We start from the raw sequence: 23,747 nt of genomic DNA on the forward strand, positions 1-23,747 counted from the left end.
GGAGCGCAGCCCCCCCCAATCTGGACCCCCCCCCCCCATCTGCCTGCCCTACCGGACATCTGAAACGTGCCAAGTGTCTCTCAATTTCGCGGTCTGTGTAAGACGCATCTATTCTAAGCTTCCCATTACAAAAAAAAATCTCATTAAAGCTGTCTCTCTCTCTCCTTTTAATTGCTATTTGCTTCTTACGGCTCTTACGCTATTCGTTGCCCACGTTTGCACTTTCTTTTGTGCGCGGTTGCTCAGCCGGTGTTTGCCGCTGGGGTCGTGACGGGTTTATTTTTTCATTCCTGTTGTACCGTTCCCATTCCACTACGATGTGCACTGATGCCTGCTTTACCGAGGGCGATATTGGCGCGTAAGAAAAACGATTGATTGATTGATCCGGGACGCTGAGCCTTGCACGAACGTTTAGAACACTCCAACTGCTGGGTTTACTTTCTTGGCACGGAACCACGTTCAACGAGCCGGAGTGGCAGCTGTTGCGAGGCAGCTGGGGCCGCGTGCGTCGCTCGCTGCAAGCGCGAATGCGGTCATCACTGGACATCTGTGAGAAAAAGAGCTTCATAGCTTTTCGGATTCCTCCGGTCTCAATAACGATTCTGATTCGACGTGAGGTCGCAGTCTCAGACGAGTCGTCGAGAACCCGTGGAGCTTTAGTCAAGTCCTACTCTGCGCATTTCATCGAAGCTTTATCTTAAGGTCTAGTCGACAAAAGGCAGTTGAACCGTTAGCCCACAAATGTAGTGGTTACTAGGTTTTGGTTAAAGGGTTTGTGAAATTTCCCACCCAGCGTTAATTATCAGGTTAAACACTCGTTGTACTTCATGAACCTCTGTATATACATTATAACGACATGCATTTGTAAGGCACATTTCATCCGTAGATGTCACTATAGGCAATTACGGCACTCTGTTTGGTCTTTCTGGGCTCACCGCGGTTATCTTAAACTTGATTTGAAGCTTTCGTGACTGCAGGAATTACTCTTTGGTTCTTTCGGTAAAGTCACGTAGAAAGAAAATCAATTAAATAGAGTACGACGTTTCGATAGCAACACAAGCAACCATCATCAGGTAGAACTAAATTTGAGAGAGAGACAAAACACAGACAAGGAGACACACACAGACAGACACACAAGCAGAGAGAGAGGCAACACAGAGACACACAGAGAGACACACAACATAGACACACAGAGACGTTATCTTAGTCTGCGTCTTCGTTTCAGACTCAACAATTTCGTCTCGTCACAGTCACGCTTTGGTCTTTGGTGGGCAGTCGTGAGTTTTTGCAACGCTCGATCATTTACATCCACCCGTAGTAATCAATGACTAAATTAAAATGACAAAAAACACACTCAAATGACGAATATTCTCGTCACTAATTTCATAACTGTTCATCATGTTAGTGCCAGTGCGCCTTTTTTCTGCTTTAACGTTGCACGGCGGCCGTTAAAGCGTCCTACAATAGCTGGCATCGCGCACGCCGAGAGACAGAAGAGAGAGAGAGAGGGACAGACAGCTGCTCCGCTGCAGATGGCGGAATCCATCTCCGCATGGCCGGCACCGCCGAGCTGACAGATGCGGCACTCCGCGATGAAATAATGACCGTCGCTTAGTCGCAACCGCGCCAGGCTCGCTGCACTGCCTCGCTTCCAGAAGACTAATGCCGCCGCTGCCGCTGCTGCTGTTGCCGCAGATGAACTTCATCGCTCATCGAGTTCCTCCAATCGAAAGCACGGATCTGATAAAGATTCGAAACATTCTCCCACTGCGTTCCCACGGCCATCGGTGAGCTGGCTCGTTAGCCCGGGAATTATCGGCAGGAATCGAGCGCGAGTCCTCACGCTCCATCAGCCACGGGGCCCCCTGTCTTCTTCTCGTTCTCCTCTCGTCTCGAATCCCTTGGCCTTCTCGACTGTTGCTGTGGCACAGCTGACTCTGCTCTTGCTGCATCGATGCCATTTGCTGGCTGCCCCCAAGTTCTGTTCTGCGATGACAAATTTATATTGTGGTGAAATAACAAAAATGCTCTTAAAGTAACGCTTAGTTAGGTTAGGGCAGGGGTCGCCAAGCAAAATAGCAAAAAGAGACATTTTTTTCGAGTGCGGTAAAAAAAAAAAAACTCCCTCAAGATTTCAAGAGCCGCAATGCACGTGACTATGAGACGGTGATGCTAAGTAACTAACATCACGTAGCAGTCCTTCAAGAGTCGCATAGGCTCCTGAGCTGCAGGTGGCCGCCCCGTGGACTCGGGCTTCCGTAGATACGAGCTGTTTTGTAATTTTCTGACCCACTCTCCGCTCCAGCAAGCAAGGCTTTTCATTGAAGCAAAAGTGTCAAGCTTTATTGAATGAGAGGTCGCCCATTCTCCTCCCCTGCCCTCGCAGTCTGGAACTCCCTTGCCCCAGCCACCGGTGCTGTCCACTCCGTATGCCCCATATTAGTCCTGGCTCAAGACCTTCCCTTTTGCGACTGTTTCTCGGTCATTCTATGGATAGACTCGCTCCCGCCATATGGATGTGGAATTTCCACCAACTGGCCCTGCAGGGTTGTAAACAAGAGATGAGCACCAGTGCCTCAACGCTCATTTGAGCAGGAAATAATTTTCACTTTCTTATTTTGACAAGAGGAGAAAACATTACAACTGCATTTCTCACCCCCTACCCACCACCACCCCCCACCCCTACTAACCGCCGCTCCCCACCTTGTGTAGATTTGCAGAGTCCCTCGCTCGCGAGAACACGTGCGCCATGCACGGCGCATCGACCGCGGTTGTAACGTGGGTCTTTACAAAATCGACTGCGAAGGACCACTGAAGCTCCGGTCAACGAAATGCTCTCGCTGCTCCTCTCTTTCCACTCCGGCTCTAATGCTTTAAACGGCACGCTACGGAGCCCCATCTCGACAAGAGACTGGCGGCGTTGGACACAGCAGTCCACTCGAGCGCCAACGGCAAGCGATCACAACGGTCCGGTGGTGAACGCGACGTTCGTACTAAAAGTAAAAAAAATATCTCCAAAGAGGGATGATTCTCGAGGGTAATGGTGAGCGCACGGGTCTCGCAAACAATCCAGAGGGAGTAGCGGGTGAAACAATGGGAAAGTTTCTTAATATATATTTTTACCTGGGGAGAGCCCCCCCCCCCCCCCCAAACTGCCACTACGTCACTGGTCAGGAGCCCTGCGTTTGCAGTGCCAGTCAGTGTCGCAGGCAGGGACGTTATTTGGCTTTAAGCCAGCAACATGGGTTACGGTTGTAACCAGAGCTCAATTTCAACCGGAACACTGTTCCAGGAACCATTTTGGCGAGCGACAGTCCATCTCTCGCCTTATTCGGTCCTAAGCCTTTTTGTGTGTATGTTGAACTTCATTCACGCCGTATGTAGCCAACCGTGCTGATCGGAGGATTACAGGAATACAGGGTGCAAAAAAATATGATTATTCTGGATAGCCACACCGTGTACTTTAGTATTAGTGCAGCGATAATTATCCTTACTTACTTACTTACTTCCAGCCAGCCTAAGGGTGTTCCCGAAAATACCGAGTGATAAATAAATCCCTGGTTTTAACAATCGCAGTTTGTAGAGTCTCTCTGATAGTACGGTAGCTTTGGAACAATACAAAAAAAACATCCTCGAGGGTCGTTTTGTGCGCCGTGTTTCCAAGGGGAAGCACGATAATCAGGAAAGAAGAAAAATGACATCGCAAGCCAAAAAAGTACAATAAACATTGAACGCTAGTCCTCGCTGAGCCTGCACCATCACTCGCTTTCCGTCAACGTCTGCACAATTGCTTGCCATTAGCACTGGACGATATCATATGGGCATTGACCATAGTGTACAAGGCTGCTCCAGCGAGCGATGAAGCAAAGCTGCGTATAAACCAGGTCTCCAACGCTCCCTTAAAAGAAAGGACATTTCTGGTCTCAGTGGGTTCAGAGAGCGCACACAAATCAGGGACACCACCAATTGACTGTGAACAAAAGTAAGTGACCATTTGGACAGGAAACGTCCCATGAGGGATGGTGGCCGGTGCTCGAGGCCAACTACGGAGTGGCAGCAAAAGGAGTGAAACACGCTCCGGATTGAGAGGCCGTAAGAAATGGCGAGAGACTGGTGATGCTCTGCTCCAGCAGTAGTTACATCTCAGCTGATGAGGATGATGAGGATGATGAGGATGATGAGGATGATGAATAGAACTGGGAGATTTTTTTTTCGCGAACCATGTTTACATCCCATGATTCAACTATGTGCAATACCGTCAGGAATTGTACCTATTCCGTGGGCGATTTCCATATAAACATTTACTTAAACAGGATATTTACAGGGTTTGCATATTATTCAATGGTGAATTTGTGTTTGGATCTGGGGATCACCAGTATTTTCCATAAGGAACTGACTAAATAAGGGGTCAAGATTTCTATTCTATTCTACATGAAATCAAATCGGTTTATACAGTTTTATTTGCTGCATGAGCCAGATTGTAGGAACACTATACAATTTGCATGTACTTTGCATAAATCCGAAATAATCGATTCCAATGCATGTATCGTGAGCCTCAGAATGCTTATTAACAATTTCCCGACTAACTTAAGCTATCAAACGACCTAGTTTGGCCATAACAGAGTTCCCGGTTTCAGAAATGGTGTCTCGAAGAATTTGTGTCAAATGTGGATTATTGTCCCAGTTTAACATTTTTTGGCCTCAAGCTTGGCTCATGATACAGGAAAATGGTGAGGGCAACCTTAGTAGTGGCCTAGGCTGGCAAAGGAGTGAGCAGGGCCTATGTAGATGGAGTGAGGAGGTCATTTTCTGTGTGGTGGGGCGAGCGATTGAGTGAACGTGCCAGTCCACCATGTGACCTGCCAGTCCACCGTGTGACCTGGCTCTCCAGTGATTGTTTGCAGCTTGCGCCGCTTGCTGTTTGGAAACACCTCTGACGTTTCGCTCCACGTGCTGGAAGCTTCTGCAGGAGCGTGGAGTGAACAGAAATGATGCGGAGCATCACGCGGCATGGCCCGAAAGACTCTTCAGAGAGAGCTTCAGAGCACTACCGCGAAAACCTACGCAGCAGATTTTTGCCACGTGTCCCTATCGATAGTTTTCCAACCGCCGACCCACAGATCAACCACGGTTGCCCAGACAATGACCCCTGTCTGTATGTATGCTGAACTTATTTTGCACCGTACGTAGCCAACGGTGCTTATCGTACGTGCGATGAGCACGGAACCCCTGCCCCCCCAATGACCCACTCATTACGTTCATGTCGTGGAGCTTCATCTTGAACTTGTCGAAGTAGAGCCAGGACGTCGCCTCGCTCGGCTCCAGGTCGTGGAAGAAGTCGCGAGCGGAGAAGCCCAGGCTGTGGAAGCGCCCGTCCGGGGTGAGCAGCAGCGCCGTGGGCGTCTTCTGGCTCGAGACCCCCGGGTCGCCACCCTCCCAGCGCCTGCAGAGTTGTCACACGTGTGCCACGCGACGGTCACACGGTCACCGGCAGGGACGGCGCCTCGTGCACGGCATCCCGTCGCCAGAACAGCCAATGCGGTGGCTCAAACATCCAAAACATCACCGGAAAATCTGCGATTTATCGAGGAGGGCAACGGTGAGTTGTCGGACTCTTTCTCAGGAGGGTCCTGCTGCAAGTGATTGGCGTGTTGTTTTATTTGAAGGACGTTTTCTGACAATTAATGAGAGTTTACTTTACGCGTGGGAGCAAAACCGGAGCATCCAGAGAAAACCCACGCGCACAAAGTGGCAACACTCTGTCCCCGTACAGATAGAAACATATGGCAATTAGTCCACTTGCTGTAATGGCTTCTCATGGAGAGCCAGGGAATGGCACGCTGTTAAAATTCAATTAAAGTGAAATGTGTATATGGGAATCTCCCATGGAAACAAACAGCAACAAAAGCCTTTGCGTTCGAACTGTTTCATGAGCGCCTATTAAGCCTAGCATGGCCAATGATAGGGTGGTGTGGCAGGAACCATGCCTAGCTGCCTTTGACTCCCTGGTGCTGATGTTCACAAACTGCATCGGGTGGTACTCGTTTAAGGCCGAGCCGATCTAGGGGGTGAACCGGAACAGTTTCTGATATCACTCGCAATTGACGTTAGCCGTGGCTGGTGAAAACATCGGCTGTAATTGTGACAACAAAACAAATGGTAATTATCATCAACACAACTGATAATAACGTACAGCCCGTTGATAATTTACTGCTGTATGAAGCCCTCTCCCATGCTGGGGCAGTCATGGGAATTGATTGACCATACCTCACCATGCTGATCAATGTGGGAAGGTGAAGTTGAGGTGTGGGAAGAGATCGGGGGGGTGGTGGTGGGTGCAAGGACCGGTTCAAAAATCCCTCATCACCGATGTTCGCTGTCGTCGAGAATTGAACTTAGGCTGCAGGATTTACAGGGCAGTGCTGCGACCCGATGCGCCAATAGAGCGCGCGTCAACACACGTACACTCCCACGCGGGAATGAGGATGGATGAGAGCCAACAGAAGCCCTTGCAGAGGGGCTCGAGGTGAAACCGGATCTTATGCGAGAGACGTTTTAGCTCGCTCGAGGCCGTGATTGCGAAAAGCGGCGTCGGCGGCCGAGAGGGTCGGTTGTTTCCTCGTGAATTAAAGCGCCCGTCGGCATCGCTCGGATCGATGCGCGCCTCCATGCTCATCCCGCGCGCGCCGGCGGCAAGAGAGGGTCGAGCGCGGTCTGGGGACCTCATCATGTGGATGGCGGACGGCTCGCTCGTGAAGCTGTAGGCGTAGCCACTCGAGGTCGTCCCGAAGTCGATGGCGACCACCACCGAGAAGCCCCGAGCCGGTGGCTGCTCTTCGCCGCGCTTCTGCGCGCAGACAAGCGGACAGGTGAGCAGGCAGGAAGAGAGAGAGAGAGCGAGACGAGTCACGTGAACACTTGGGACAGGTGAACAGGCAGGAAGAGAGAGAGAGAGCGAGACGAGTCACGTGAACACTTGGGACAGGTGAACAGGCAGGAAGAGAGAGCGAAGACAAGTCAAGTGAACACTTGGGACAGGTGAACAGGCAGGAAGAGAGAGCGCGAGACGAGTCACGTGAACACTTGGGACAGGTGAGCAGGCAGGAAGAGAGAGCGCGAGACGAGTCACGTGAACACTTGGGACAGGTGAGCAGGCAGGAAGAGAGAGAGAGCGAGACGAGTCACGTGAACACTTGGGACAGGTGAGCAGGCAGGAAGAGCGCGAGACGAGTCACGTGAACACTTGGGACAGGTGAACAGGCAGGAAGAGAGAGAGCGACACGAGTCACGTGAACACTTGGGACAGGTGAGCAGGCAGGAAGAGAGAGCGCGAGACGAGTCACGTGAACACTTGGGACAGGTGAGCGGGCAGGAAGAGAGAGCGAGACGAGTCACGTGAACACTTGGGACAGGTGAGCAGGCAGGAAGAGAGAGCGAGACGAGTCACGTGAACACTTGGGACAGGTGAGCAGGCAGGAAGAGCGCGAGACGAGTCAAGTGAACACTTGGGACAGGTGAGCAGGCAGGAAGAGCGCGAGACGAGTCACGTGAACACTTGGGACAGGTGAGCAGGCAGGAAGAGAGAGAGCGAGACGAGTCACGTGAACACTTGGACAGGTGAGCAGGCAGGAAGAGAGAGAGCGAGACGAGTCACGTGAACACTTGGGACAGGTGAGCAGGCAGGAAGAGCGCGAGACGAGTCACGTGAACACTTGGGACAGGTGAGCAGGCAGGAAGAGAGAGAGAGGGAGACGAGTCACGTGAACACTTGGGTCAGGTGAACAGGCAGGAAGAGAGAGCGAGACGTGTCACGTGAACACTTGGGACAGGTGAGCAGGCAGGAAGAGAGAGCGAGACGAGTCACGTGAACACTTGGGACAGGTGAACAGGCAGGAAGAGAGAGAGCGACGAGTCACGTGAACACTTGGGACAGGTGAGCAGGCAGGAAGAGAGAGCGAGACGAGTTAAGTGAACACTTGGGACAGGTGAGCAGGCAGGAAGAGAGAGCGAGACGAGTCACGTGAACACTTGGGACAGGTGAGCAGGCAGGAAGAGAGAGCGAGACGAGTTAAGTGAACACTTGGGACAGGTGAGCAGGGAGTTAAACAGAAAGACGGATCAGAAACAGAGAGACAGGCGGACAATTGGACGAGCAAAGAGACAGAGACGCAAACAGAAAGGCAGACAAACAGATGGGTAAGTAGAAAGTCAAGCAGGCAGACCGACAGGCGTAACAAGACAACCAGAGGCAGACAAGCGAACAGACAGACACCTTCTGAGCGAGAGAGAAAGAGCAGTGGAAGGAAAACAACGAGCGAATCCATTACGCAGACGGAGAAGAGACGACGAGAACGTGATTACGCGCGCGTTGCATGTGTTTTGTGTTTATACAAAGCCATTTTCTACAATTAAAAAAGGCGGGCGGGGGGTGGGGGGGGGTATAGCACGCATAATTAATACAAGGTACGAGAACACTGAATTACAGTGATGTTGCAAATGTCCTGCGTGTTATTGCCAAACACTAGCATTAAGTGCCATTTTATTGTCAGCGCATGCAGCAAATTGCACGGAACAATACATTGCAAATGTCAGGGTAATCTGTTTTCAATGTATTCTCAGTAATTGGTGGTTATACACATTCGCGGGCGTCCAACTGGCAGGTACCAATTGGCGAGGCAATTCGCGTTGATTGCCGTGTTCAACTGGTGTGCCTGTTGCGTGCATTTCGCGATGATGGATAGGCAAAGTTATAATCTCTGTCAGATGTGAGGCGTAAGCCGGCTGGAAATGGAATGGAATTGGGAATAAATATTTCATCCTCACCCCCTCCCCCCCCCCACAACTAACCACTGATAGAAGACACAAAACAAGGATATACAGCGGAAAAAGTTTGTATTTTACCGCTTAGTTCGGAATAGTTTTAAGGTTAGTAATTGCACGAACGGATCAGGACGTAGCAACATAAATGCATTTCCTCGTCATCAATCAGCAGCAGCAATTGTGGGAATGATCTATCCACTATTGGATGAACGCATCCCAACCGTACCCCCCCCCCCGCACACCCCACTCTCCCCCCCCGGGCAGTGCAAATCGGTGAAGATGAAACAAATGCATCTATCGGAAAGTAAATGTTGTTCTGTGCATGCGTGTGGGTGTGTGCGTGTATCCGCGTGTGCGCCCGTGCAATGCGTGCGTGTGTGTCAGTGTGTACGTGCGTGTGTGCCGGTGTGTACGTGCGTGTGTGCCGGTGTGTGTGTGCGTGTGTGCCTGTGTGTACGTGCGTGTGTGCCTGTGTGTGCCTGTGTGTACGTGTGTAACTGTGTGTACGTGTGTAACTGTGTGTACGTGTGTGTACGTGTGTGTAACTGTGTGCCTGTGTGTGCGCGCTTCCTCGCACGCCGTTGCTGTTGCATCCTCGCGCGTTCGCGTCCCGCCGCCAGGGGACATTCAGGTCACAGATTGAGACTGTCGCTGACGTCTCCCAGCACGCCGCAAACATCGCAGTGACAAATATTCCCTCCCCCGGTGCGGCACCGTCAACCCCCATGAGCTCAGCCCGTGCACGGCGGCTGAAAGACGCGGCCCGACCCATCGCCACCTCCGCCATCAACCCCCTCCCCCACTTACTCACCCCCCCCCCCCCCATTCCGAGGTTATTGTCCTCGGCAAGCAAAGTGGAGAGAAACCCGGCACTCCCAGGGTGTAATCACACCGCGGGGTTTGCAGCATCACCAATTGCACCACCGCCAATCTCTTCCGTACGGGTGGATGAACAGCAACGCATCATAACAAAGTCTACGTCCGGATGAGTTTAGCCGGGAAATTGCTTCGGTCGATGAGCGGTCGATTGCTTCGCGGACCTGCATTGGATTTTCTGAGCTCACGGTGGCCCAGTTCGTTCGTGGGCTTGCACGGTGATTGACACACGCAGATCCATAGACTCACACAGAGAGTCCATAGACTCACTTGGAGACGCGCAGACTCTCAGTGTTCACGTCAGTATTGGCCGAAAAGTGACACGCACATTCCTCAATTGGGATTTTACACTTCGAATCATCACTCCCCTACTGCGAATAGAACTTGACAGGACCCTCCTGAAAAAAAATTGTTGAGAATAAATAGTCCTACAAAGAATAGAGCATGTATATAACTTTGGCTCACTGCTGTGGGGTCGATGGTGTTGGTCGTTGTTTCTGCAGTGACACAATCGGATATTATCAAAGTGGTCTAGGCGTGGATCTGCCGTGAGGCGTGCAGATTCGATTCCAAGTGGCCCAGTTTTTTCGAGGTAGATTCAAACCCGGGCTTCTGTTAGTGGCCATCGGCGATCATCAGTTGCTACCGCGTAGCTTTGCGCAGTTTGCCCTGCGGTTACGCCGCGTGTCCTCCAGAGTGATGTCCGACGTTTTGCTGCACGTGCTGGGAGCTTCTGCGGGCACTGACTGCGGCAGTTTCCGTTCTCCCCCGATTATTACTACGTCCCAAAACTGTCGCCCTTCATCCCGGGCGTGAAAACAAAACAAGACCACCCAGTGCCGCCGCCAGCGACGAGGCTGGCAGATCGCTGAGCTCACCGCGGGCATCGACGGGGTGAGAGGCGCGATGCCACACCCGGCGGGGCTGCCCGGGTGACTCTGGGTCGGCGTCTCGGCTTCTTCAGCGCCTGCAAATGGGAAGACGAGCAGGCGAGTGAGCAGGCGCACGTCGATCGCCGTGCTAAGCAAACAGCAGAAGGGAAAACTGCGCACAATCCTAGAGGTGGATGAATGAACGGACGGACAGGCAAACAGGCAAGCAGGTAAGTAGGCCGATAGACGCATTTACTAAAATATCCCAATGTACGCTTTAACAATTCGTTCGGGCAAGTCCTGTTAGCGAGCACCTATTAAGGTCACGATCAGCACGGAAGGGATCGGTGTAGCCAGCACCACGCACGGCCGCCTTTGATTCCCCCAGCGCTGATGTGTACCTACCGCGGAAGGTACTCATTTAAGGCTAAGTCGACCTTGGAAATGCTTAGGATGAGTTCTGATGCAACTCGCCGCTGACGGGAATCGAACCCAGGCGGCTGGGTTAGTAGTGCAGTGCGCTAACCACTGCACCGCCACTCTTACAGATAGAACCATCCATAGAACAATGTATAGAGAGACCGAGAGGGGGAACCGCGGTATTTACAAAACAAACTCATTTTACACACAAAGAGGCCAGCGCGAGAGGGAAAATGATGAGGGGGGAAAAAAGAGCAACGTTATCACGTTGAAAATGCGCCACAAGTCTTGAGTAGATAGTTATCCACTCTGTCAAACGCCAAGCAATTTCCACCCATGCCTGGATTTCAATCTTTACTGCTGGATCAGAAATTGAGCAGACATTTGGATCTAGATAATGTGTGTCGACATGCAATACATGTGCCTCATTGCTCTACCTGTATTTTGAGTCGAGGAAAAAAAATATCATTTTATTGTTTCGTGCAAGCAATTGTGAAAATAAGATAGGTTAAAATGTTTAAAAGGGAAAATAAATATGTGGTATGTCAACTTAATCTCGACTATGTATGCACCTGCACGTACATTCTTCAAAGTGGCATTTTGTTGAACTTTCCACGTCCCCACGGTGTTGGCTGACCCGGGGATCACAGTGGGTGGTATCCGTATTGGCCAAACACCCACTGTGCTGTTCAGATTACTGACCAATATCAAATAAACAATCTCTTCCAGGCACACTCGCCCGGGTTCCCTGCGAGGAGTTTGCACGCCTGGCGGTTTGTGCGCGCGTGAGTTCATCTGTGAGAGATGGGAGGGGAGGGGGGGTGTCGCTTTCCATTGCGGCACTCGGTCTCGGCGGCTATTTCTCGCAAACATTCGCGATACAAAATAATTAAAAAAATCCCGATTGGCAAGGGTACCGACTTGGACGTTTCGAAGGCTTGCGTTGCGGAACGGGAGCGTGATGAGTTCCCCGTCATCGAGCTACGAGAGACCACTGGGCCATCTGTGAACAAGAGCTTTATGGCTCATCGGATTTCTCCGGCATCAGTAATGATGCTGATTCTGGACCAACGGTTGTCGAGAATTATCATGCGGAGTGTGAATGTCGCGATTAGGCTGTGTCGCAAGCATCCATTTGTGAATGTTAATAAGATGTGATTCGACGTAATGTTTTGAAGACAAATCCCACGTGTCGCATGTAAGTGCTTTACATGTAATTACATCCCGAAACGCATGTCACGTGGCATCACGAGTGTACACGGCTTCAATTTAAGCTGAATCTGTCCGGCTCGGCGACCCAATAAATATTTTCACACACGGCATATCACATCCAAGTAGACATGGCCACGACTAGTAACTTGCCTAGATCAGTCTGCAAACGACTCAGAAATAGTCAGTGCGAATTTAAGCCCTGTGAGTGTATGCTAAACGATTTAGTGAAATAAAAAATTGTTTTATATTTTCGACTATTTTAACTTGATATTTGCGCATTTAAAATTGGCTGACATTACATTCGCTGGTGTAAACAAGTGTGGCTGGCTCAAGGCCAATTTCCAATTCATACACTTCATGCAATGATTTATTAACTCTGATTAAAAAAAGCAAAATCCGCAAAGCTTTGTTTTAAAAATAAAACATACCACGGTGTATGATCGTGCTTTTTCTGGGCGATGGCTGTATTTCAATTAAAAAAACACTAATTATTTATGATGAGGATAATAATTACGATGGAAACTTTGGCTTTAGTGGTAACAAACACAATAACTGCGATGATCAGTATTATATCGACCATCATCTTCAGCATCAATGGGACTCACCCATTGAGGAATTGTGAAAACGGAATATAATGTCTGCAGGAATCACCCAGATCTATTCACCATCATCAGCCATGTTCAATCCACTGCTGCACAGAGGCCTCCCAAAGCCATGCCACAATCAAGGTGGCACCTACATGCCAGCTGATTTCGTTGCTCTGTCTCCACGGCGGGTGGTCTCTCGTGTGCGCTATAATTCTGATAAAGCGACGCACAAAATAGTATAACACTACGACACCATGCTGCGTATTGTCATCTATATTTAATGATGTTGGCATTGATGCACAATTTGGTAAAGTATCACTTTCATGCAAAATATATTTCATGAATGTGATGCGCTCTCATGATTGCCATGAATACATTTAAAAAATCTAGCCATATTGTAATATGTGCTTAGAAACATGAATGTGTTTCAGTTAAATGTGGTTTTAACTTACAATGCTACAATTAATGTTTCTGCGAGAAAATATGTTCATTACTTTCAACTTCATTGAATGCTATGGATGCTATTCTTTCCACTTAATTACAACCCCGTTCTAAAGCGAATATCGTTTCAAATGAAATCCCAGTTTCGCTTGTAATTTGAGTGTCAATATGATTTTTTCGTACTGAAGCCCAAAAAATGAAGGCATTTACTCATGTAGAAGCCAACATTTTTTTTCATTGCGAAAATAAAGCTCCTCAAACGAAAGATGATCGATTGCCGCATGACGTTGACACTCGCTCCGCCGAGTTGACGACGCCACCGCGTGCAGACAAGGTCCTCGTAACCCATCGCATGAAAAACTTCGTCTTTCCCGCTCACGTGCGTATGGGACTCATTACACTTTCATTTCCCCTTTGGTTCACGGCCAGGAAAACAATAGCATAGCAGCCAAACTCAAGCAACAATGCAAACATCAGAGTACGGTGAAACCCTTCGGTTGGGCATCGAGCTTTCAGAGATATTGGGAATGCACACAGCAATAAACCGACAATGAGCATGGATCGTAAGTGTGTTTTAATAATAATAATATATCTTGAAGATATTTTTTTCTTAGATAATGATTAGCCGCATTAAATAGAGCGAAAAGCTATAGGTTGTAATGTGAAAGTTTTAACGAGCGGCCTCAGTAACAGGAAACCACATCTGAATTCCATAACGGTCTCTCTCATATATTCCACACACAAAAAAAAGAGTCTGTGGATGAAAATCACAGCGCACGGCAATTACCACAATTTACGACCAGAAGGCCAATCATGTAAATTGTCAGCCAATCATACTGGAATGTATCTCGAAAGCACCACCAGGTCCGATTGAACCTTTAATAAACCGGGCACTCATACGATCCGCTCGGCATTGATGCATTAAAATAAGATCTAGCGTTTTAACGCTAAACAGCGACAATCTTTGGGCCATGGGCTTCTCCTAATCGTGCGGCCTCTGAATCACGTCGCGTCCGAATGGGGATGTAAACGAAACCGTGTTTGCTTCAACTGCACGCGACGTAATAATTGTTATTATTGTTATGGAGATCTGCGAAAGAATGAGCTGAAATATTTGAATAAAATATTTATATAAATAAATATGTGTGTGTGTATATATACAAACGTTGCTGCTCATTCTGCTTGTGTGAGTCACTTCATTGCTTGAGTATGTTTATGCAAAAACACGAGTCGTCGATAAATCGCCTACTGAAAGTGACTGCGTCAGAAAATGGAATGTGGATTTAATGCGAAAGCAGCTGTTGATTTAATTTTCAAATATTTTTTGCAGGAAAAAAAACGTATTGTTAAGGCTGCCAAAAAAGCGTACATGAAATTCAATCCATCATTTAAAAATATATATTTAATTTCGTAAAAAAAACTGTTTGGAGTAATGTTTTTTGCACATGACATTTTTTTCTAATAAAATGAAATTGCACATTTTGCTTATTTTTCCAGATGCAATGTATTTGTTGCTTTAAATAAAGCAACATCAGACCGGTTTAAGTAAAATGGTTTAATCATAACAACCCCCCCCCCCCCCACCATGGAATAAAAGGACCCAAGAAAATGAAATCAGCAGAAAGTGGGTTACTTCACTTTACTTAAAAGCAATTTTCACTTCTGCACTCCACAATCGCAGCTTAATTTTTGCTCAACGGCCGTGAACTCCCGGGCAAGGTTGCTCGCTCAGAAACATTTCCGAACGGCTCTCTTAAAAGTTAAAGCGTCAGCTCATTTCCGAACCGCGTTCTTTATCGGCTTCTGCAGGGCCATCCCAATTCCACGGGATACTACTTTTGTTTTGCTTCAACGGCAATCGCAATCAAAACACAATGGAGGGGAGAGGCCTCGGATGCCCGTAACAGCACACAGTGAACCGGATGACGGCCACGGCGCTTGGGAATACACATTTTTTGTTCCACCGGTTCTCCTGTTCCCTTCGCCACAGGAAACTTCTGAAAAAGCCACGTCCTGAAAAAAAAAATTCTCCGGAGTGCCACCGAGGTTATGGGCAGGGCCACGCGCAAACGCGCAACAAGAACCGGAACTTTAAGTGACACCTCTCGTTCTGTGAATCGGCAGCAGAGGAGATGCCCGACGACGGGTTTATTTTTTGATGGAGGCATGGACGGAATCCGCCGTGCTACGATTGCTCGAGTCGAAACCGCCGTGCCGCAATCATTTCCCGCTGAACCAAGAGAGAGAGAGAGAGAGCGCGCGCGAGCAGAGGTAGCGACCCTACGTTCCAACAGCTCGGACGAAAGCCGCCACGATACGATACCTGGGAATGAAACAGTTCACGTCGTACTACGCCGCTGCTGAAAATACAGTTTAAGGGTATTTATTTAGTCAGCACTGCTCGATTTTTTCCCCCGCGCCTTTCTTTTGTCATCGCCCCATGTGCACAGGCACATGGGTCACTGTTGTTGTTGTTGCACGCGCCACGTGCGCACACATGACATACGTATCAGTGACACCACAAAGCTAATCCCCAGCATGCGGTGCTCGCAGCTTCCAGCTTCGGGGGTTACGTGGAGTTGAGCGGGGAAACTGATTCTGCTCATTTCCCTTCTCCAGCTCTGGTTGCGCGGACGCAGCCAGAACAATAGGTTCAACCGACTGCCCCGCGCGTGTACTCGTACGGACAACCTTCTTGTTAATCCTCTGCTGGGTGGATGAGGGCCTCGCCACACATCGTGCGGGCTTTGCGGGGGCGATTTGATCATTTGGTGATATATTTCACCGTGCTCGTCTGTGCGGGTTTAGTGAAGGCGGTCCGGAGAGCATTGACTCGGAAGCTGAGCAGTAAATAGAGCACATCGATGGATTGTGTGGCCCCTCTCGCAGCATCAGCCCCCTCACGCGGGGCCCCGCCCTGGGGAGCCGTGGCAATGCGCGGTGGTGGTAGTTGGTGGTAGTTGGTGATGGTGTTGTTATGCACATGCAACTGAACACGTAAAAAAAAACACGAAGCGAGCAAAAAGAAGGCAGCGAGACACAGAGACTGAGATATCTGCCGCGTGGGCGGAGGAAATAATGTCTGTAAAGGACAATGCTGGCCTGTGGACGTGTAGCCGAGCGCACCAGAGGAGTGAGCGCTCGGCTCCTGAGCCTTGACGGGATCCAGCCAAGGTGTGCGTGCGTGTGTGTGTGTGCAGGCACGATCACGGAGCGCCAAGCAAGGGTCAATCGCAGGCCGTCGCGAGCTACGAGCCGGTCGCAGCATCCCTTTAATCAATCAAGACAAGGCTCATGTCACATGCAGACACCGCGTGCGCTACACCCACTGCTTGCATATGGTGGTCATGATAACAAGAGTTATAATCGTTTTTGCTTGTTGAGTTTTTGGAGCCATTTGGCCAGGATTGGGCAAGGACACTTTTCACCCAGGCAACTGGAGGGTACACATTTTATATTTATTGACTTGTTGCCATAACCACAATTACATATTTAAGAATGCACAATTTTAAAACATTTACATATACAATTCAGAAGAATAAATAAAATAACATCGTGTGAAAATGTAAGTGTTATCAATGATTCCCATAATATCTGGGACAGATTAAAGTCCTTTCAAACACGATTTGTCATTAATCCACTGCTGGATGAAAACCTTCCCGTGCAGTATCGGTAATTAGCAGTTTTTTGACAATATTTCAAAGGGCTGGTCAGTGAGGACTGGTGGAGGGATGTGCCCAGAATCAGTTCAGGTACCGCTTGCCACTAATGTAAGCCATGGCAGGGAACTGAACACAAGCTGCCAGGTTTGTAGTGCGGTGCGCTAACCAAAGTGCCACCGTTCCGACCCCTTCATCCTTAATTTAACAAAGGAAATTAAAATACAGGCTCATGTGAATAATTTCCTCTTTTGCACGGGTAAAGTGTATTCTGGTTATTGCATTATATTGGATCCAATGATTTGATAAGTATCCGATTACAAGTGCTCCATTGTATATACAAGGAATATTTACGGGTATCGTCGTAGCCACAATCGAGTCCACGTGGTTACAATAAGGCGCTTGTTGTTTCGCTCGTTTCAACTGCGAAAGGCAGTGTCTCTGCAACGTAGCATGTGATGTGCACAAATGGGGAAGACATGTGCTGTTTTGGCATGAGAGATCTTTGCCCGATTCACATTTGTTCCCGCAGACATTGGCGTTGAGGACCACGTCTTCTTAGCTTTGACCAGAATTAGTAATGAATCACAATTTGAAGTACCGTATTCTCCAGATCATAAGATGCTCCAGAAAGTAAAAAAAAAACACCCGACCCCAAAAACATGTGCCAGGTGTCAATAAAGTTGGACAAAAGACAAATACACCGACTGGATTATAAGACGCAACCACCAACTTGCGCTTTAAAATGCACGTGGAAGAGAGTGCGTCGTAATCCGGAGAATACGGCATCATTACAATTGACCTTCTCCACGTGTTTATAATGCCTCTGGGCTGTAAACAACTAAACACGTAACCTTTGTTTAACAGTGCCACCACGGCCTTGGAAATCCTAGCGTAATTGCAGTTCCGTTTGGGGTTTTGTGTTTACTGGAGCCGTCGGTTTTTTTGCGAGCGCAATTAAAGCCTCTCCTTAAGTGACATTTGAGAACAAGAGACCTTATTAATGGGATATAATTAACCAATCACGCCTATTGCCGTAAGAAAAAAACTAATTGTAAGAGGGTCTTCCCAATAGATATATTTTTTTACAGCCATACAATCAATGCAGACTTTGACAAAATCAACCCTTCCCAGTAGCGTAACTAGCATGGGGGCAGGGGGTGCCTTGCCCCTCCCCCCCCACCCCCTGGTCGCCAAAGCTATGAGTTGGGGGCCCCCTCGACAATCACCATGAGATGTTTTATTTTCAACAAGAGTGTAAAAGAACAGAAAAATACGTATTTAAATGCATTTTCATGAAAATTATTTCATTTACGTTCCACGTTTTATTTCAATGTAATTAGAGCAGTAACGTTCGGCTTCCGCAAATTGCACAAATCAAATATTGGGGCCCCACCTGACCGATGGCCGCACCCCCTGAGCTGACAATGTAGTTACGACACTGCCCAGAATGCACACGACTTCATCAGATAACAGAAGCCAAGCCCACTGGAGCCTGCAGAGTGTTTGCGTACAAACCACCATTGTGCTTAACAGGTGTTATAGGCTGTGGTGCTATGTTGAGCGCAGTGCAGCAAACTCCACTGATTGTACCGTATGTCTATGCTACCACATGCATGCCCGCCGGTCTCGTCAACTCACACTTAACAGCGTGGTGATGTATGGTTAAACAGCCCATAGCCTGCACGGCATGAGGAGGCCCTTAGCCAACAATGGATTGACAAAAGGGCTGCACGCGCTTATGCAACCAAATAGCCCTGCCAATTTACTCAGTGGTTAATAAGATCCAACTTCTCTTATCGCTAGCAGCTGGGAAAACTTTGGAACGTAAGGCCAGCAAATACGTGTACAGAGCTTGTGTCAATCCACTGTGCTTGTGAACCTGGCCACCTGAGTTTGACTCCTCAGATATCAGCGTTGCTCGGTGATATCTGAAGCCTTCTACCAACCCGCATTAAGTCACGTGGTGAAGTATGGTCAAACAATCCCCCATGACCGACACGGCGTGGCGAGGGCCCTGTCAAGCAGTGGGTTGACAGAAGGGCTGTACGTTATGAACTGGTGGGGGACATTGTTAACGATAATTATTTTCAAGTAAATTTAATGCGTTAGACATGTTGAAAGGTACGAATAACAATGGAAAAAGTCAACATGACCCTAATCTATCAGCTGAAGTTCTTGCATAATCCCAATCGTTTAAATGTAGCCTCACAACAGACGCGTTCCAATTGATGTCGCAATGACTCCTGTGAATGCACATCAGTGGGGAGTAGTGACGCAGTGGGTTAACACTCCGCATTATGAACCCAGCGACCTAAGTTCAATTGCCTGACCATCTCTATCGTCAGTGGCGAGTGATATCTGAACCGGTCTTCGCCAATGTGCACTGACCAGCGTGGTAAAGTCAAATGAACCCCATGGCCGCCATAGCGTGGGAAGGACTTCATCCTGCAATGGACTGAAAAATGGCTGAATTATTGCATCATCTGTTTATGAATAATGCACACCAAAACAAGGCTAACTGATGTAGCAAACGAATGCAGTTACAGTGAGGGAAAAAAAGTATTTGATCCCCTGCTGATTTTGTACGTTTGCCCACTGAAAAAAAAATGATCAGTCTATCATTTTAATGGTAGGTTTATTTGAACAGTGAGAGACAGAATAACAACAAAAAAATCCAGAAAAACGCATGTCAAAAATGTTATAAATTTATGTGCATTTTAATGAGGGAAATAAGTATTTGACCCCTCTGCAAAACATGACTTAGTACTTGGTGGCAAAACCCTTGTTGGCAATCACAGAGGTCAGACGTTTCTTGTAGTTGGCCACGAGGTTTGCACACATCTCAGGAGGGATTTTGTCCCACTCCTCTTAGCAGATCTTCACCAAGTCATTAAGGTTTCGAGGCTGACGTTTGGCAACTCGAACCTTCAGCTCCCTCCACATATTTTCTATGGGATTGAGTTCTGGAGACTTGCTAGGCCACTCCAGGACCTTAATGTGCTTCTTCTTGAGCCACTCCTTTGTTGCCTTGGCCGCGTGTGTTGGGTCATTGTCATGCTGGAATACCCATCCACGACCCATTTCCAATGCGCTGGCTGAGGGAAGGAGGTTCTCATCCAAGATTTGACGGTACATGGCCCCATCCATCGTCCCTTTGATGCGGTGAAGTTGTCCTGTCCCCTTAGCAGAAAAACACCCCCAAAACATAATGTTTCCACCTCCATGTTTGACGGTGGGGATGGTATAGGCAACATTCCTCCTCCTCCAAACACGGCGAGTTGAGTTGATGCCAAAGAGCTCCATTTGGTCTCATCTGACCACAATACTTTCACCCAGTTGTCCTCTGAATCATTCAGATGTTCATTGGTAAACTTCAGACGGGCATGTATAGGTGCTTTCTTGAGCAGGGGGACCTTGCGGGCGCTGCAGGATTTCAGTCCTTCACGGCGTAGTGTGTTACCAATTGTTTTCTTGGTGACTATGGTCCCAGCTGCCTTGAGATCATTGACAAGATCCTCCCGTGTAGTTCTTGGCTGATTCCTCACCGTTCTCATGATCATTGCAACTCCACGAGGTGAGGTCTTGCATGGAGCCCCAGGCCGAGGGAGATTGACAGTTATTTTGTGTTTCTTCCATTTGCGAATAATCACACCAACTGTTGTCACCTTCTCTCCAAGCTGCTTGGCAATGGTCTTTTAGCCCATTCCAGCCTTGTGTATGTCTACAATCTTGTCCCTGACATCCTTGGAGAGCTCTTTGGTCTTGGCCATGGTGGAGAGTTTGGAATCTGATTGATTGATTGCTTCTGTGGACAGGTGTCTTTTATACAGGTAACAAGCTGAGATTAGGAGCACTCCCTTTAAGAGTGTGCTCCTAATCTCAGCTCGTTACCTTTATAAAAGACACCTGGGAGCCAGAAATCTTTCTGATTGAGAGGGGGTCAAATACTTAATTCCCTCATTAAAATGCAATCAATTTATAACATTTTTGACATGCGTTTTTCTGGATTTTTTGTTGTTATTCTTTCTCTCACTGTTCAAATAAACCTACCATTAAAATTATAGACTGATCATTTCTTTGTCAGTGGGCAAACGTACAAAATCAGCAGGGGATCAAATACTTTTTTTCCCCTCACTGTAGAGGTCTAATGAGCCATCGATTTATCGATCAACAATGAATGTTTATGCTCATGATACATGCAATAGAATAGTGCGTCAAAATCAATGTTTTTTAGATGCCTATGTGTTGGATGTAATGGGGTTCGTGTAGACACGAGTGTCCGCTACATTTCCCACCAAAAAGCTCAGCCCCTGAATCTTGACAGTTCATTGACTAACGGGGGCCGGTATGAATCGCTACAACCCAACTAGGAATATATGCAAATTCCATAATTGGACACTTACGCGAGTTGGACATACATTTCAGACACTTCAGAGATGTGGGTAATCGTGAGTTTGACTATCAAGTTGCTTCTTAGTACGTCGACCAATCAGGACTGTGGTTCAGATAGAAATAACTTAACCACCTCTCTTGATAAGGGAGAAACGTTCATAAAATACCACGGTTTTCAGACGTAATCGTGCGAAATGCTATTTCACCCTCGCTAGGATGGTAATGATCCATTTAGTTTGATCATAGATGTGTTCCGTAAATAAGCAATATTTTCTAAAACGCGAGTTAATTACCTTGAAAATAACACCCAGTATGTATTATTTGCATGATTAACGCAATTTACCTGTGAGTTTGCCTAATTCGTGGAACTGCTTGATTGTAAAAAAAACAGAAAACCAGTCATGCCATTTAGAATCTCAATACGCTTTGAGCCCATTGATTGCAAGAGGTTCAAAAGCACAGGACTTATTTTAGATGATGGCAAATTGCTAAACAACTCTGAAAACACAAGACATACATCTTCATGGCCGCATTCTTTAAAACGGCTCTGAGATTGTAAACATCTCGCAAGCCGACAGGGCGGATGAACTCCTCCCACGTGCTTCCCCGTGCAGGACGTGACCGCTCATAGCCTGCGCGTGTTCTTAAAAGTATCGCAAGAATTAATCAACAAAAGGTCTTTGAAGTCCAACAAAGGATTTGATGGCGACAAATTTACTGCTTTGAGCACGAATGCCGCGCTCATCTGCGCTTGCTGATAATTATTTGTCAAAAATTTGGTTAACAAAAAAGTTCGCTTCATCGTTGAAGGGTTGGACACCACAATCTGGCCAGAATTTCCAGAGAATGAATATACAACAAACCAAAAACAAATATATTAAGCTGCTGCCACTTCCCACGATAATAGCTGTGTCATTAATTGATTAAAATCTTAAAGACAAAACTTCTTACCCAACGTCATGTTCTTTAAAGCGGCGACCTCAGGCTCGCTCATGTCGTCTGCCGGAGAGTGGGGGGTGGAGAGGGGGGGGAGCTCTGAGGTTAATCTCGAACTTGTGTCGAGGTGTGGACAGACGAGAGAAGCGGCACTCTTAGCTGTAGAGAGACCAGCGCACGCGCGCGCGTGTGTGAGTGTGTGACGCGAGTAGCAAGCAGCAAACGTTCCCCCCCCCCACTCTCTCTCCGAGGCAGGAAGTGAGCCGACCACTCCAAGACGTTTACAAACTCCCCCCCCCCCCAAAAAAAAAAAAGACGAAAAATGGAGAGAGAGAGAGAAGCGAAAAAAAATAGGTCTCAAACTTCCTGTACAGATTAAACGCAGCTGCCCGCTTTGTCTTGGAACCGCTGTTGGTCACGGTTCGCTTTCAAAGCGCACCGTTCGGTGTCGCGGTCACACGTAGTAGCGTCGGGTGCATCGCGGTTCACTAAAACAAAAAGAACCTCTCTCCGTTACTCAGGGCCTCCTCATCCCCCTCTATGACCGACCGCGTCACCTGATTTTTGATTTCCCCCCCCCCCACACCTCCGGGAAGACCTATAATAATGTCAGTGACACTTACGCCCAGAGTCGCCAGTGTGTTTTACAAGTGAAGGGGTGGGGAACGCAAGGGATACGAGGGTGGTGGTTCGCGGTGGGATGACTGCAGAGGGGGGAGAGAGAGAGGGTACAAAGGGGCAGAGGAAGAGGGATGGTGGTGGGTGGGTGGGTGGGGGGTACTTTGGGGTGAAGGAAGGGTGCAGCAGAATCGGGTATTGGCCACCACCACCACCACCACTATAAACACGAGAAAGCCATCTGGGGGAGGCAAGAGGGGGTCTGAGAGCTGGCTCCACACTGCGGGAGGAAAAGGGTGGTCTTGCATTCCAAGCTCTGTGCTCCCTGAACTCCACGTGCAGATGGCTCTCATTACTTATGGGTCCATGCAGACAGCCCTCGAGTAGAGCCGCACCGACACCTCACTCCTTGCGTGCGCTCTCTCTCTCTCGCTCTTTCCCCAAGGTCTGCCCCTCTCTCTGTCCCAGCTGAGCGCGGCATCATAACCGACAGGGCAGTTGTAGTCTCACGAGCCATTGTTTATGCCGTGCAAAAAAAAAAACTTTCCGGCAGATGTTTTATGTTGATTTACAGGAAAGCTTTACGCGACGCTGCCGCTTCGCATGCTTTTGTTTTGTTCCTCTGCTTAAGATGATGTATGCCTTCCACCAAACACTGTACGTTTGGAAATGTTCTTGTGAAACCCATCATCGTCATCAATCCTCATCAGCCATCAGCAATATTCCACTTTTGGATGAAAGCCTCTTCAAGCCGCAAAGCAATATATCACGGGCATGTGATGCAACGATCCACTTAGCACCATTTAACAGGTAACGACATCAGTTATAACATATGCATTAAAGTAAGTTTGTACTGATTACAATTCTGTGAGTTGATGGAAGAAATGTGAGCGTTGTGTAGAATTCACTGC

At 48.2% G+C, this 23,747-nt stretch overlaps 1 protein-coding gene across 3 annotated transcripts in view; it reads right to left on the reverse strand.

Moving 5' to 3' along the window:
• Positions 1–22,938, reverse strand: part of HSPA12B (heat shock protein family A (Hsp70) member 12B) — a 47,396-nt gene extending 24,458 nt beyond the window's left edge. The window contains exons 1-5 of one of the 3 annotated variants that reach the window (XM_032950550.2): positions 22,842–22,938; positions 22,234–22,377; positions 10,575–10,663; positions 6,723–6,847; positions 5,257–5,443 (exon numbers count right to left, since the gene is read on the reverse strand). In XM_032950550.2, the coding sequence (XP_032806441.1) occupies positions 5,257–5,443; positions 6,723–6,847; positions 10,575–10,663; positions 22,234–22,276 (444 nt within the window). In that variant the 5' untranslated portion in view covers positions 22,277–22,377; positions 22,842–22,938. Of the gene's footprint in view, positions 1–5,256; positions 5,444–6,722; positions 6,848–10,574; positions 10,664–19,278; positions 19,346–22,233; positions 22,509–22,841 lie in introns of those variants that run through there. The other 2 variants (XM_032950551.2, XM_032950553.2) reach the window with 2 other exon arrangements.
• Between the last annotated feature and the right edge of the window lie 809 nt (positions 22,939–23,747).

This window comes from Petromyzon marinus, chromosome 9, assembly GCF_048934315.1.
Source record: "Petromyzon marinus isolate PM22_M1 ecotype Great Lakes invasive population chromosome 9, UKy_Petmar_22M1.pri1.0, whole genome shotgun sequence".
Taxonomy (NCBI): Eukaryota; Metazoa; Chordata; class Hyperoartia; order Petromyzontiformes; family Petromyzontidae; genus Petromyzon; species Petromyzon marinus.